We start from the raw sequence: 17,497 nt of genomic DNA on the forward strand, positions 1-17,497 counted from the left end.
AGTCACGGTTAGATTAAGCGGTGCCAGTGGTTCTGAAAATAACAAATGTGATCATTAACCTGCATTTTTCATGCCAAAATTTTGGTAAAAAAATTTCTTTGATTCATAATTTCAACCCAAATAGACATAATTTCTCATCTACTTTATTTATGCTTCAACTCAACTGTGAATTTGTTTATATGTGTTGCACTTCTTTCTGACACTTTGGGAAACTTGCTTTCACAACAAACAGCATCTAACAGCTGCAACTATGAAATTAGTAACTTTTTTTGATATCATAAGGCATACAAGTTCACAAATTAGCAAGAGTGGACAAATGTATGTGTCTGCTTGTTATAATAATTTAATGAGTGTTAATAAAGGCATATTAGAGATCAAATACACGTACAGTCCCAGGAATTCGGTGAAAGGGCTCTACAGCCAGTTGAAAACTGGGCTCTACAGCCAGTTGAAAACTGGACCCAAAACAACGCTAAAGGTGCTTTTAACCTTACAAAATGGTATTTTTCATCAAAAATGACCAACATTTTGCAAAACATTACAGTCCAACACAAGTTTATATCATTTCACCACCAGTTCCCTCTTTTCATAACAAGTTCCCAAAATAGTCCTGTTAATAATCTGCACTTTTCGTCAATACTAAAAATAATATAAATACTAAAAAGAATATTTTGAAAATATCAATGACAATGACACATACAGAAAAAATTACAAGCCAGCTTAATGTATACTCAGACTGTACAATAAATCCAACAACATACATCAGGAGAAAACAGAGGTACAATAAATAAATGCAAAAATAATACATACTTGTTCTCTGTGATATTTCGCCAGTGGTTACATCACCGTCAATCGTGAGAGAGATCCCTATCATATACAGTGAACCTGGAGTAAGTGATGTGAATGAAAACTCCAAAGGATCTGTGGGTGAATGGGCAGTAGTTTCCTCATTACCATTGTTGTCGTTGAGTGTTATCAAGTATATTGAGCTCTCATCGTTCTCCTTTCTTCCCCACATGATGTCTATCTCACTTGTTGTATACTTTCTGATGATTATCTCTAATGGCGTTAGGATGCCTATAAAATGCACAAAAATGTTTTAATATTAATAATTCAGAAGAATAACATATACAATGTGCCTAAGATAATCCACAATCCTAAGTGACATTGTATCAACAGACACTGGTTGGCAAAAGTTTGGCAAATGTCACCAATACAGTTTTACATGTGTTTGTCTATAAGCTTTATGCATTTTGAGAAAATGCGTTTTTTTAAATTTTTTAAATGTTTGTTTTTTTCTTTACTACAACTTGATGAAGTTTGATGTTATGCCAAGGATGGTAGCACTTTTTATCAATAGCAATATTATTAAAATGTGTAATTAGATAGAGACCACTAATTGGTTAAAGGTAATCATGTGATATGCTTTGTCAATAGTGATATTATTCAAATGTGTAATTAGATTTGTTAAACTGGTTGGGTAAAAGTAATAGTGTGAAATGATTTGTCAATAGTGATATTATTCGAATGTGCAATTAGATGGAGAACACTAATTGGTTAAAGGTAATCATGTGATATGCTTTGTCAATAGCGATATTATTAAAATGTGTAATTAGATAGAGATCACTAATTGGTTAAAGGTAATCATGTGATATGCTTTGTCAATAGTAATATTATTCGAATGTGTAATTAGATTGGTTAAACTGATCGGGTAAAAGTAAGCATGTGATATGCTTTGTCAATAGTGATATTCGAATGTGTAATTAGATGGAGAACACTGATTGGTTAAAAGTAATCATGTAATATGATTTGTCAATAGGGATATTATTCGAATGTGTAATTAGATAGAGAACACTAATTGGTTATAAAAGTAATCATGTGATATGATTTGTCAATAGTGATATTATTCGTATGTGTAATTAGATAGAGAACACTAATTGGTTATAAAAGTAATCGTGTGATATGATTTGTCAATAGTGATATGATTCGAATGTGTAATTAGATAGAGAACACTGATTGGTTAAAAGTAAGCATGTGATATGATTTGTCAATAGTGATATTATTCAAATGTGTAATTAGATGGAGAACACTGATTGGTTAAAAGTAAGCATGTGATATGATTTGTCAATAGTGATATTATTCAAATTTGTAATTAGATGGAGAACACTAATTGGTTAAAGGTAATCATGTGATCTGCTTTGTCAATAGTGATATTATTCAAATGTGTAATTAGATTTGTTTAACTGATTAGTTAAAATTGTGTAATATGATTTTTCAAAAGTAATATTATTAAAATGTGTAATTAGATTGAGAACACTAATTGGTTAAAGGTAATCATGAGATATGCTTTGTCAATAGTGATATTATTCAAATGTGTAATTAGATTTGTTAAACTAATTAGTTAAAAGTAATCGTGTAATATGATTTTTCAAAAGTAATATTATTAAAATTTGTAAATAGATAGAGAACACTAATTGGTTGAAAGTAATCATGTGATATGATTTATCAATAGTGATATTATTCAAATGTGTAATTAGATAGAGAACAATAATTAGTAAAAGTAATCATGTGATATGATTTGTCAATAGTGATATTATTCAAATGTGTAATTAGATAGAGAACACTGATTGGTTAAAGGTAATCATGTGATATGGTTCATACCTGTTCTCTGTGTTGTAGATCTTGACATACTGATCTGTTGGTCTTCCTCTGCACCAGCAAATGATGTGATCACAATATTGAAAGTTGTCTCAGGTCTAAGCATAGTCATATGAAGGATCAGATCATCATCATTTGTGTAAGTTATAGGGGGCATTGGTATGCCTTCAGAGGGGTAGTACATGACTGAATAGCCATGGACTATGCCACTGGGTGCGGGGTCCCAAGCTATACTGATAGAAGTAGCAGTCAGACTTCCTACATACACATTGCCAGGCCTCTCTGGGTCTGTAAAAACATCAAAAATAAGGCTATAATATTTGCAATGATGAGGATTCACTATCTAAAAAAATAAAAGATTTCCCCCACAAACATAGGCTTCAACACTACCAAACATGTACAAGAAAGAAATGTGAAAATTGTGAATCAAAGACTTGAAAATGCATTATTTTTTGTCATACTTTATCATGTTTGATATGGGTTCCATGCCAAATATAACACAAGTTTGTTTTGCTCGCTTGTTGTCACATTTTCACAAAATAAACCCACATAATGTAACCATGACAAAAGCAAAAGTCTGCCATTTGAACAGAAGTGATCTAAAAATCACAGTAAGCTCTACTCTCCTAGTACAAAAAATCCTGTAACTGACAACAATTTTCACCAAAATTAGAGAACTTAAGATATCATCACCAAATGACAATTGCGAGACATAAAATGTTGAAAAAATTGTGACAGGAATAAGAGTTGATTAAAACATTTGGGTCAAACCTGGGATAACTCTAAACCGGTCAAATAAAACCAAATTTCGTGGTTTCAACTTCAAGACAATAGACATCCCAGGGGACCACATGAATATGCATGAAAACAGCAATTCAAACCGCTCTTATTCACACCCTTCAAGCCATTGATTATTTTGTTACGCTTGAGTTGTTCAAATTAGTACAGTATAAAAATCTGAATACATACAAATACTTCATTTTACTTACATGTTCTAATTTCCACACTTGGATTGTTATCAGATCCTAAGATCTCTAGTGTAATAGTGTACAACTGTCCAGCAGTGAGTCCAGTAAACACATGCTCAGTGCCATCATTGGCGGCATAAAATTGTCTGGCTAACTCATCATCAGATCCACTCTCTTGTATCTTAATATTGTACCCCTGCGCTGCCCCATACGCAATCCACATGGCTTTAATGGTGTTGGTTGAGACTTCTTTGATAATGATATCACCGGGCTGTGCATCATCTGATGAAAATAATAATATGAATTGTTAGCCTAAAATGTTCACAAGTGTCATGCCATCTAATTTGCATATTGACATAATTTGCATAATGTTGGTTCAATTATTTTTAACAATAATATAGAAAATAAACTACAATTTAGTCAAGGAAAAGCACAGAAATTACACAGAATTCCCGAGCACTCAGACATAGCTGGATATGATATATCTCAGCAGTAAACAAGTTGATAGAAAGTGTAAAACTAGAGCAAGAATCTCTTACCATTCAATTGTGAGAATTTTAATTCTACTGCTACATCTAGAGAATTTTAAATCTCTTCAACGAATGTAGGACAATATCTATTTTTGTGCATGATGAAATGAATGAGAATATACATTCAAATACTCATTGATATACCGGTAATATCACATCTTGCAGATCTACACATAAGACTATTACCAATAGTGAATAAACTTAATATTTGTGACTATTGTTTTCTTGAAAGTTCATGCAAGACATTTCTGGGCCCAACACGGTAAAATAGCCATGCTCGACACAACCCGCTGATGTCATTTTTTTCGAATTTTTTTTTAGCTATCCAAAGGGGCTTTTAACAAGTGATGTTTTATAAAGTATGGATAGATACTGATACTAAAAGTTGTCAAACAACACTATGCATACAGTATGCAAATTAGCAAGCCAATACAGTAGGCATAAAACATGCAAATAGGTAAACCAATACAGTAGGCATACAACTGGCAAATTCCTACACCAATACAAGTATGCAAATTGGCAAACCAACACAATAGTCATACATTATGCAAATTAGCAAACCAAACCAGTTGGCAAATTAGCAAACCAAACCAGTAGGCATACAGTATGCAAATTAGCAAAGCACAGTTACTAAGTATACTGCAGATTGCTACATTTCAGCTTGTTCTTAGCCAATAAAAGCAATTTGAAAATCATGTAATGTCAAAGGTCATAATGTACAAAAAAAATAATAAATTCATTGCGGAATTACATTATATACTTTATGCTAATTTAGCCATCTATTTATGCGGAAAATACCCTTTAACCCTTTGAGTCAACCTTTGGCATTACAGTATTTCCAAACACGATTTTTCTACAATTTTTTTTTAAAATATGACCAAGACCTATAGACAATATTATTAATTATGTCATTTTGGTCTGAAATTACCGAAAAAATTATAAATAGAAAAAAAACAGGTAAAATGATTCACCAAAATTTTGATTGACAAAATGATGAGCTCAGAGGGTTAAATAATAAAAAGTTGAATACTGACAGACTATCTTAGAAACATTTTCTATTGTTTTAAATACTTGCCATGCAATTTAGCATGCAACTAAAGCATTGCACATTTCCCTCGCAAACGATTTCCTTACTAATACAACTACACAGAAACATTTCAGCCAAGCGCATGCTTTGCTAGTTAACTATAAAAATCATTAAACACTGACTTACTTGCTATAGTAGTTGTTAAAATTAAATAAAAAAAATAGAGACAAATAAACATTTAAAATATGAATGAAAATTATAAATTCACTAGTACCGGTATATGTATTTACATCATTTATTCAAGCGTAACTCATAATTGAAATATTCAACATATCACATGTGTTTTAAGTGGAATGGAATCTGCATAGAAAGAAATGTTACGTCTATTCACTAAATATGAATGAAAATTATAAATTCACTAGTACCCGGTATATGTATTTACATCATTTATTCAAGCTTAACTCATATAATTGAAATATTCAACATATCACATGTGTTTTAAGTGGAATGGAATCTGCATAGAAAGAAATGTTACGTCTATTCACTAAATATGAATGAAAATTATAAATTCACTAGTACCCGGTATATGTATTTACATCATTTATTCAAGCTTAACTCATATAATTGAAATATTCAACATATCACATCTGTTTTAAGTGGAATGGAATCTGCATAGGAAGAAACGTTACGTCTATTCACTAAATATGAATGAAAATTATAAATTCACTAGTACCCGGTATATGTATTTACATCATTTATTCAAGCTTAACTCATATAATTGAAATATTCAACATATCACATCTGTTTTAAGTGGAATGGAATCTGCATAGGAAGAAACGTTACGTCTATTCACTAAATATGAATGAAAATTATAAATTCACTAGTACCCGGTATATGTATTTACATCATTTATTCAAGCTTAACTCATATAATTGAAATATTCAACATATCACATCTGTTTTAAGTGGAATGGAATCTGCATAGGAAGAAACGTTACGTCTATTCACTAAATATGAACTTACTGTACAACACGTTTTTTTAGCTAGCATGTTGTTTTAGCTAATTTAGCTAATCTACAATTTCGCTAAATTAAGATGTCGCTAATTAGAATAGAGTGTATTCTCACAATGAGATTATTAGCACTTTAGATAAATTAAGATTCCGTTAATTCATGCATCGAGTCAAATTCGCTAAAATGGCATGTAGCTATTAAAACATGTTTTACAGTTATTGTTCCAATGTTCACTCCACAATAGAATTACGTGCCATTTTTTCACAAAGTTTGGTCATTTTTCAAGCTTTGGGTTATTCATGTCCTTGTTTCGTTGTGACAAGGGTTCAGACACGATTCGCAATGAAAGATATAAAAATGTCATAGAAGGAATGACTGAAATGAAGACTTACTTGTAGAAAAGGTGGCAGCGGTGGGATTACTTCTTTGCGGTCTGCTACCAATCCCGCTGACAGTGTACACATTAATTGTATACGCTGTGTTAGGATTCAATCCAGTCAACGTCAGTTCAAACGGTAGATAATCGGCGTGGTAGTACGGCGATGGTATTTGACCGTCCACTGGGGAATATTCAATCTCAAAGCCATCAAATAAATCCCCATCTCCAGGAGAAAAGTTCCATGTGAAGTCGATAGTGCTAAATGTGGTATCACCAGCAGTCAGACCAGTTGGTGCAGTTGGTTCTGCAAGATACAATGATAGTATTTAAAAGGGAACTTGTATACCCCTGGGACTGCACTGCAGCACTCTGTACATGTGTAATGAACTTTCAATTTTTAATAGTTTTCTAAAAGATTGCCCATTTGATAATCACAACTTTTTTCTTCAAAATTCTGCACATTTTTGGGCATTTTTCTATAATCACATATTTAATTTTGGACAAAATTTACATAATTGCCCATTGACTACAGATATTGGTTAAACTATTTGCAAAAAAATTGGAAAAACCTTAATAATGATTTAGAGATGCATGCATCTCCTCATTGATTCTGAATTCCATACAACACAAGGGTACAACTTACTTATTCTTTGTACTGCTGTACCAATTTCATCCTCAGTTGAGTCATTCTGTACTGCGTACACAGTAATGGTGTACTCTTGTCCTGGAGTCAAATCGATAATCTCCAGTGCTGTCTCGGTTGCGGCTACCATTATCGGTGATGATGGATTTCCCTCCGGGGGAGTCACACTAAGTTTATATGTTGATGGTAATGGATCAGGCGCTTCCCATTCAACGATCAACGAAGTGGTTGTGTATGTCTCATTAATATTCACTTTAGATCGGTCTGTTGAATTGAATATGCGTAAATCAATGATCATTACAAACAGGGTTGAGAAGCAGGACCTGGCTGATTAATAAGTATAATTTGCTGATATTCAACTAGTCAGTATCTATTTAAGGTTTCTCCAACAATCGTCTCAAATGAAGCTACAATGTTCAACACAGCAGGTAATATGTATATTAGAAATTGAAAACTGAGTGGTCTGGGGTAGAGAACAAGAAAAGATGAAACTCCATGCAAGGAGGTAAATGAGTTCAAATGATTCAATAAATGACAGTAGGAATTTGTTTCTATACAAAAAAGAAACTGAAACAGTTTTTCTTTTCCTTTGGCCATTTTTCTTAGAGTGGTTTCCATAGAAACTGAGCTGAGCATTCTATTTAACTGCTAAACAGGTACAAATTCCCAATATTTGATAGTTGTAATGAAATAAGACCCAGTCCATTTTCAACCCCAGTCTTGGCTTCTCAAAATTTGTGTCTTATTTTAACCTATGATAATATAAACTAATATGCTTCGTTTTTCCTGTTTTTACGTTTGATTTTATGTAGAACGAAGTAAATGGGAAAATATATATTAAAATATTAGTGATCACCCAACTTACCAGTTGTCACAGTAACAGATACCACATCACTAACAACTTTCAATGTCTCTGCACCAACCACAGCAACAACTTCCACCAAATACTCAGTTTCTGGTAACAGTTCCGTTAACTGTAATGATGTAGTTTCTGTATTAATAGCAAACTGGTCTAGGATTGCTGAGCCGTCGTCAGTCTTAGTTACGGTTACTTCATAGCCTTCAAAGGCTCCATCTGGTTCACTCCATACAATGGTTACGCTGTTTGAGGTCGGAGTACCGGCCGTCACCGCACCAGGTACATTGGGTTCTGTGTATAGAAAGAAATGGCTTGTTGGGTTCATTGTATTCAGCATAATTTTATTCAAAAGTGTTCACAATTACAATATCTTACTAAATATAGAACATGCTACAGTACGTGAAACAGATCAATGTGAGCAAAATATTTTCTCCAACTTCACTGTGGATTTTTGGCAACTTCTTGTAAATCACATGAATTTAATGCCTTACCAAAGTCCTTGTAAAACTATTAACAGTGCTACAACAGTTATAAATGGTGCTACATTAGTTTTTGTTTGCTAATTTATTTTTTTGTTTACCAATTTGTTTTTTAGAATCAAACATCTTAATGAATAAATAATTACATTAAGTAATGCTTGGTGATGTATTTGAAACAAACAATTCCAGTAAAACAGTCTCTCAAAGACAAATGAAATGAACAAATTACTGTAAAATCTGTATTAGAAACTGCGGCTTCTATTAAAATGATACAATGCAACAGAGGGGATGCGGCTAATATTAGAGCACCTACCCATATGAGAAATGATGAATTTTTGGTTCTTAATTGTTCAAAAATAATAGGTGCGACTTCTATTAGGGATGCGGCTTCTAATACAGATTTTACGGTCGTCATTACTATGTGTATTATATATTTGTTTGAATATAAGCACATATAAACCTAAAATCATATAAGTAGTATGAATCATTAAAATATATTTATCATAAAATACCTCTAAATTTCGATATGCAAATGTTATTGCTTTAAATGTTTTTCAATTTGTTGATCCAAATATTTGCAAGAATTTAAAATTTCACAAAAAAGTTGTGTCTGAGCTCAGCGAAATGTTCCCTTCAACAACATTCCACCATTTTCACAAAACTATGTTATACTAATCTGAGAATTCAATGACTATGCCATAAATTCATTAAGAATTCACACCTAACTGATCAGTTGTCAATTTTGAATTTTTGTGCTGCTCACTGGTGCCATGGCACCTAAGAAGGCAAACAGCATAAAAACAAAAGTACAAATTCACCTGTAGAGGGCAGTAACACTTACTTGTGTATTGATGGAGTGTAATTGTACTACCGCCTACTGCAAACAGGAAAATAGAATAGCGTATTCCAGAATCCAAACCAGTAAATGTGAAGGACTTTGTAGTAGAGCTCAAATCACCAGATTCCAGCAAAATAGAGTTTGTACCAATTACTCTTATCTGGTAACCGATTGCACCCATATCTGGACTCCATTTTATCCAAAGAGTTGTTTCAGTGACTTCTATGATGTACCCGGTGAAACTACTACTAGCTACTGTGAACAAAAATATATGAGATTATTTAGACATGGTACATAATGAACATAATTGAAAATTATCATATAAAAAGTTATTGAGACATAGTATGTGGAACATTGTTGCGACATGGTATGTGGAACATTGTTGCGACATGGTATGTGGGACATTGTTGCGACATGGTATGTGGGACATTGTTGTGACATGGTATGTGGGACATGGTATGTGGGACATTGTTGCGACATGGTATGTGGGACATTGTTGCGACATGGTATGTGGGACATTGTTGCGACATGGTATGTGGGACATTGTTGCGACATGGTATGTGGGACATTGTTGCGACATGGTATGTGGGACATTGTTGCGACATGGTATGTGGGACATTGTTGCGACATGGTATGTGGGACATTGTTGCGACATGGTATGTGGGACATTGTTGCGACATGGTATGTGGGACATTGTTGCGACATGGTATGTGGGACATTGTTGAGACATGGTATGTGGGACATTGTTGAGACACGGCATGTGGAACATTGTTGAGACACGGCATGTGGAACATTGTTGAGATATGGTATATGGAACATTGTTGAGACATGGTACATGGAACATTGTTGAGACATGGTACATGGAACATTGTTGAGACATGGTACGTGGAACATTGTTGAGACATGGTACGTGGAACATTGTTGAGACATGGTACGTGGAACATTGTTGAGACATGGTACGTGGAACATTGTTGCGACAGTATGTGGAACATTGTTGCGACATGGTATGTGGAACATTGTTGCGACATGGTATGTGGGACATTGTTGCGACATGGTATGTGGGACATTGTTGTGACATGGTATGTGGGACATTGTTGCGACATGGTATGTGGGACATTGTTGCGACATGGTATGTGGGACATTGTTGCGACATGGTATGTGGGACATTGTTGCGACATGGTATGTGGGACATTGTTGCGACATGGTATGTGGGACATTGTTGCGACATGGTATGTGGGACATTGTTGCGACATGGTATGTGGGACATTGTTGCGACATGGTATGTGGGACATTGTTGAGACATGGTATGTGGGACATTGTTGAGACACGGCATGTGGAACATTGTTGAGACACGGCATGTGGAACATTGTTGAGATATGGTATGTGGGACATTGTTGAGACATGGTATGTAGAACATTGTTGAGACATGGTACATGGAACATTGTTGAAACATGGTATGTGGAACATTGTTGAGACATGGTACATGGAACATTGTTGAAACATGGTATGTGGAACATTGTTGAGACATGGAACATTGTTAAGACACGGCATGTGGAACATTGTTGAGACACTGTATGTGGAACATTGTTGCGACACAGTATGTGGAACATTGTTGAGACATGGTACATGGAACATTGTTGAGACATGGTACATAGAACATTGTTGAGACATGATACGTGGAACATTGTTGAGACATGGTACGTGGAACATTATTGAGACATGGTACATGGAACATTGTTGAGACATGGTACATGGAACATTGTTGAGACATGATACGTGGAACATTGTTGAGACATGGTACATGGAACATTGTTGAGACATGGTACATGGAACATTGTTGAGACATAGTACATGGAACATTGTTGAGACATGGTACATTGTTGAGACATGGTACATGGAACATTGTTGAGACATGATACGTGGAACATTGTTGAGACATTGTACGTGGAACATTGTTGAGACATGGTACGTGGAACATTGTTGAGACACGGTACGTGGAACATTGTTGCGACACGGTACGTGGAACATTGTTGCGACACGGTATGTGGAACATTGTTGTGACATGGTATGTGGGACATTGTTGCGACATGGTATGTGGGACATTGTTGCGACATGGTATGTGGGACATTGTTGCGACATGGTATGTGGGACATTGTTGTGACATGGTATGTGGGACATTGTTGCGACATGGTATGTGGGACATTGTTGCGACATGGTATGTGGGACATTGTTGCGACATGGTATGTGGGACATTGTTGCGACATGGTATGTGGGACATTGTTGCGACATGGTATGTGGGACATTGTTGCGACATGGTATGTGGGACATTGTTGAGACACGGCATGTGGAACATTGTTGAGACACGGCATGTGGAACATTGTTGAGATATGGTATATGGAACATTGTTGAGACATGGTCTGTGGAACATTGTTGAGACATGGTACATGGAACATTGTTGAGACATGGTACATGGAACATTGTTGAGACATGGTACGTGGAACATTGTTGAGACATGGTACGTGGAACATTGTTGAGACATGGTACGTGGAACATTGTTGCGACAGTATGTGGAACATTGTTGAGACACGGTATGTGGAACATTGTTGAGACACGGTATGTGGAACATTGTTGAGACACGGTATGTGGAACATTGTTGAGACACGGTATGTGGAACATTGTTGAGACACGGTATGTGGAACATTGTTGAGACACGGTATGTGGAACATTGTTGAGACACGGTATGTGGAACATTGTTGAGACACGGCATGTGGAACATTGTTGAGACACGGCATGTGGAACATTGTTGAGACACGGCATGTGGAACATTGTTGAGACACGGTATGTGGAACATTGTTGAAATATGGTATGTGGGACATTGTTGAGACATGGTATGTAGAACATTGTTGAGACATGGTACATGGAACATTGTTGAAACATGGTATGTGGAACATTGTTGAGACATGGTACATGGAACATTGTTGAAACATGGTATGTGGAACATTGTTGAGACATGGTATGTGGAACATTGTTGACACATGGAACATTGTTAAGACACGGCATGTGGAACATTGTTGAGACACTGTATGTGGAACATTGTTGCGACACAGTATGTGGAACATTGTTGAGACATGGTACATAGAACATTGTTGAGACATGATACGTGGAACATTGTTGAGACATGGTACGTGGAACATTATTGAGACATGGTACATGGAACATTGTTGAGACATGGTACATGGAACATTGTTGAGACATGATACGTGGAACATTGTTGAGACATGGTACATGGAACATTGTTGAGACATGGTACATGGAACATTGTTGAGACATGGTACATGGAACATTGTTGAGACATGGTACATTATTGAGACATGGTACATGGAACATTGTTGAGACATGATACGTTGAACATTGTTGAGACATTGTACGTGGAACATTGTTGAGACATGGTACGTGGAACATTGTTGAGACACGGTACGTGGAACATTGTTGCGACACGGTATGTGGAACATTGTTGAGACATGGTACGTGGAACATTCTTGAGACATGGTATGTGGAACATTGTTGAGACATGGTATGTGGAACATTGTTGAGACATGGCACGTGGAACATTGTTGAGATAAAAATAAAATAACACGAGGAACACTAGAGCATATGACGTGTATACTGTTGCATGACAAATAATATAGCTGCACATCAATGTATCCTTACTTGTTGAGAACTCTTCCTGTTTGACAGAACTTTGTAAAGTCCCACTTATGGTCTGCACTGTGACAGTATAAGTTGTTGCGGGTGTTAATCCTTCTAACACAACCTCAGAGATGTCAGACGGTACTTCCATTGGTGACTGAGTAAGCCCATTGACAGGCGAGTATGTTAGCAAGTATTTATCAAAAACATTGTTGGACAAAGCCGGTCCAGTCCAAATGACTTTGGAGGTAGTCTCTGATATACTGTCTATTGTGATCGATGATGGCTGCTGTGGTTCTGTAAAATAATAGTAGACAGGTTTGTTTCAGTTGTTTAAATATAAATAGACATTAGTAAAAACAAAACACCTTTTCATGAAATAACCCCCTGTGTGATTCGCATTGAATTCCACATACTACAGTACATTACAGAATTGGAATAAATAAATATAAATATATAAATAAATATATAAATATATATAAAAATATATATAAATATATATAAATATATATAAATAAAAATAAATAAAAATAAAAAAATATAAAAATATAAAAATATAAAAATATAAAAAAATTAAAAAAATAAAAATAAATATAAATAAATAAAAAAAATAAAATTAAATAAAAATAAATAAATAAATAAATACTAGAGTTCAGACACAAATAACTTTCACATCGCAACAAGTATACTTTTAAGATTGACAAAAGTTTACAGTCAAAAATTGCAGAAGCTTACTTGTTCGTTGTTCTATAGAGCCTCTCTCCAATTCAGATCCATCACTGGCAACAGTATACAATGTAATGAGATATGCCTCGCCTGGATTGAGGTTATTTATTAATTGAATCGGTGTCGTTTTGGACACTGTAAATGGGGAATCGGGATCTCCACCTGACGGAGAATAACTTAATTTATATTCATCAAAATCACCCACAATAGGTGACCATTGCAGCAGTAAGTACGTCTCACCAATCGGCTGCGATACTGTTAATACAGTGGGTACTGTAAAAGAAAAAAACGTCAAGACATTACTCTAATCATCATTATGTTGATTAGTACAGATTTTAAATGGTGAACAATATTATTGTTTATTACTGGTATGTCATATGTAGCATTTATCCCTATCATCAATCTTGCTGCATAGCTGTTGTATCTAATGACAGAGCTGTTGATAAGCCGTGTGAATGTGTGGAAAGAAACTGAAAGTACAACATTATTGTGCCTAAAAAATAATATTTATATCCTACATTTATCTGGGGAGGGGGTGTCAATTTCAACATAATATATCATCAAGTATGTTTAAGTTATTGCCAACTGTTACTAAATCAAAATTTAAACTTACAGATATTTCAAAACAATTTACAAAACGGTAATCTGTTTAACATTTTGATATTGTGACAGATTTTTTTTTTATTTATTGTACAAATTAGATCATCAAAAATACATCTGTAATGTCAGTAATTACCAACAGGATTTTATTTTTTTTTGCAGATAAGCAAACCTAAGTACATGCACCTAGATTGATTATAAAAGATCCTGAAATAGATATTTAAAACCAAGAAAATATACATCTTTAATTTGCTTTCACATTAGAAGGTAGCACATCCCCATCCCTTTTATTAACAAACCAAGACATTACGTGATTTTATTCTGTAAAAACAACTTTGAAGCCATCATCTTTTAGCCAATGGGTCTTTGTAAACAGATTTCAAGGCCAAACATTTGTTTCAGTTCAGGCCCACAAATGTACACTCAGTGTTTTGTATACCTTTATGAATAACGCCAATTACCATTCAGCAAATGTGGTACAGATACAATGTTAGATAGAAGAGTGTACACGCTTGTTTAAAACAGATTCAATTTCATTTAAAAGTTGCCAGCTTCTCGCCGAATCTTAAACAGCATGTTGATGAGACGTAATTTATAGCGCATTGTTTGAGTTCAGTCTTCTTTCAAATGATGCCAGGGATATTTGGGGGGGGGGGGAGAGAATGATAGGAGATACATGCTCTATGTCTAATTCTATTGTACAAAAACTAATATGCAATGACTATCTGATACTGAATACATACACAACTACAATATTGAATATACTAATATATACAAGTATCAAATTATATAATAAAATCAGAACTTCAAAAATTACATACAACTAATGTTATATCTAAGTAATACTAAGATCCCATAAAGAAAAGATAACTACACCCCTAAAAGTTTATTCTACTTGGTATCATTCTAGTGTTATTTTCATACATGGGTTATACCACTCACTAGTTACAGGGAGGAAAGATTAATCAAGGAGGGATGTTACATTATAAACACCACATTATTTACAGGCATACGACTACCAATATTAATACACTATGTAAAACAGTGCTACTTATTTCTATAAAGAAATTGCAAAATGATGGGACAAGCAAGTTCGTGCATGAAGAAGAAACTTAGTTTACACCGAGATTGCAAGTGTGCAGTTTTCCCCGTTATCAATAATAGATGTAGGTATACAAAATGTGAATTGAAAAATAACCAAATAATTATGCATTTTGCCACTTTTCAATAGTTTTCACCAAATGCCAACATTTTGGTAGAATATTTTGCACATTTTTATTTATTTTTGAACAAAGCTGGAATCTTTTTTCCTCATTGACTCCATGTCTTGAAAGAAATTTGTGGGGGATTATTTTTTGAAAGAAGAAGAAGATGAAAAGTGGTATCTAAATACAATGAAAATACATGCTGATCAAAGTCGCCAGGTATTTTGAAAACAAATTTTGGGAGTGAGACAGATCCCAACAATGGCTCCAATTAGTATTCTACATCATATCAATGTACATTAGAAAAAACTGCACAAGAGTTTACCAGTAAAAAAAGTATATCAAATTGGTGAGTTATGTTTAGTATGTTCTTTTTAGTACTGGAATCAAATTCCCTTATCACTTACAGGTGTTGATCTGAATTGTCTGGGGGTCACTGACTACTTTGCTATCGCCGGAACCAGCAGCTGTGACAACACTAATAGTGTATGTAGTTTCTGGTGCGAGACCAGAGAATGAAGCTGTAGTGCCCTCTGTAGTTGGGTTTACAGTTTTACTATAACTTATTGAACCGTCCTGTGATACTATTGATACGTCGTAGTACTCAACGTCGCCATCTGCGGCAACCCACGAAAACACTACAATGTTGGGTGTAATGTTGTCTTGGTCATACGTGATCTCACCGGGCATGCCGAGTTCTGATGAAGAGCAGGAAAAGTGAAAATAAAATAAAATAAAATAAAATAAAAAGCAAGATATCAGCAAAAGGTCAAGATGGCAAATAAAGAAATAAACAGATTTGTTTTTAATTAAGCATTCCATCATACAATGCAACATCAGTAGCCCTCTGTAGATGTAACCATGGAAACCCAATATATAGCAACACTTAATGAACTGAAATTAAAATGATGGATGAACATTTCTTTTCTGGTGAAAATAAATTTATATGTAATTTGCATATTTGGCAATGGACAATTCTTCAGAATTGCTTTAGGGAATCTTTAAAAATGTAATACGAACAGTCGCATGTAAATTTTTAGTATTGTTGTTTGATACTGTATGATAATGGATACATTGGACATGACATGTCATGACCTGAAAATGCTGTTTTTCAATGAAAAAACTCAATTGTGTATTACACATACACAACCTTGTATACGCTGGTTATTTTGGTACATTAATAATCAGCCCACATTTGTATAAGTGTTATTCTGTTCTACTGCTGTGTTTACCAGAAATATTTATAGTTGACACTAAATCATATTCCAATTTGGTCACTAAAATTAAGAAAAATTAAATTCATCTATTTTGCTTTTTCAAGCTATAATGTTCAAATGCTCAGATCATTAGATTTCATTGACTATATCTACATGCATGTGATTTTGATTAACACTGGTGTTCACAAAGCTAGATAACAAAAAATTACTATCATAAAGCTTTTAGCACAAAGGATTCAAAACAGCATTACTTCAGCCACTGACCATTGTTTCGAAATTTTGTCGGGGTAACATACATTGAACATATTACATACTAGTATAAAGACTATTTTTTATGAAATAAATTTATAACCTTTTCACCACCAGACATTCTCGCCCAAATTTGTCTGCACTTTTTTCTTGTATTCTTCAATATTTCTGAAATTGCACCCTAATTTTGGAGCCAACAGATAAAATATGAGTAAAATTTCATTTTCTACTCAAAAAAATTGGCTATTTTTGTTCTAATTTTCTGAAAAAGTGCGGACTATAAACAGAAATATTTTGTGAATTTGTGATGAAAAGAAGAAACTGGTGGTGAAAAGGTTACAAGGAAGAGTTTCAAAAAAAAATTTTTTTGTGATGGTTTTTTCTATAAAATAATTTCGAACTGTATAAAATTCAGCA

General features: G+C 34.3%; 1 protein-coding gene and 1 long non-coding RNA gene across 2 annotated transcripts in view; both read right to left on the minus strand.

The window, feature by feature from the left end:
- Positions 1-1,004: 1,004 nt before the first annotated feature.
- Positions 1,005-2,734, minus strand: LOC146735649 (uncharacterized). Its single transcript, XR_014931161.1, has 2 exons — positions 2,662-2,734; positions 1,005-1,077 (listed from the first exon to the last, which is right to left on the minus strand). It is a non-coding gene; the product is annotated as an uncharacterized LOC146735649 (long non-coding RNA).
- Positions 2,735-3,639: 905 nt separating this feature from the next.
- LOC102806478 (fibronectin-like) overlaps positions 3,640-17,497 on the minus strand; it is a 31,952-nt gene continuing 18,094 nt past the window's right edge. The window contains exons 7-14 of the mRNA XM_085505980.1: positions 16,022-16,312; positions 13,819-14,082; positions 13,105-13,380; positions 9,397-9,648; positions 8,083-8,367; positions 7,218-7,481; positions 6,588-6,878; positions 3,640-3,908 (exon numbers count right to left, since the gene is read on the minus strand). Coding sequence (XP_085362106.1) covers positions 3,640-3,908; positions 6,588-6,878; positions 7,218-7,481; positions 8,083-8,367; positions 9,397-9,648; positions 13,105-13,380; positions 13,819-14,082; positions 16,022-16,312 — 2,192 coding nt within the window. The remainder of the gene's footprint in view (positions 3,909-6,587; positions 6,879-7,217; positions 7,482-8,082; positions 8,368-9,396; positions 9,649-13,104; positions 13,381-13,818; positions 14,083-16,021; positions 16,313-17,497) is intronic.

The sequence above is a fragment of the Saccoglossus kowalevskii genome, chromosome 12, assembly GCF_978046115.1.
Source record: "Saccoglossus kowalevskii chromosome 12, keSacKowa6.1, whole genome shotgun sequence".
Taxonomy (NCBI): Eukaryota; Metazoa; Hemichordata; class Enteropneusta; family Harrimaniidae; genus Saccoglossus; species Saccoglossus kowalevskii.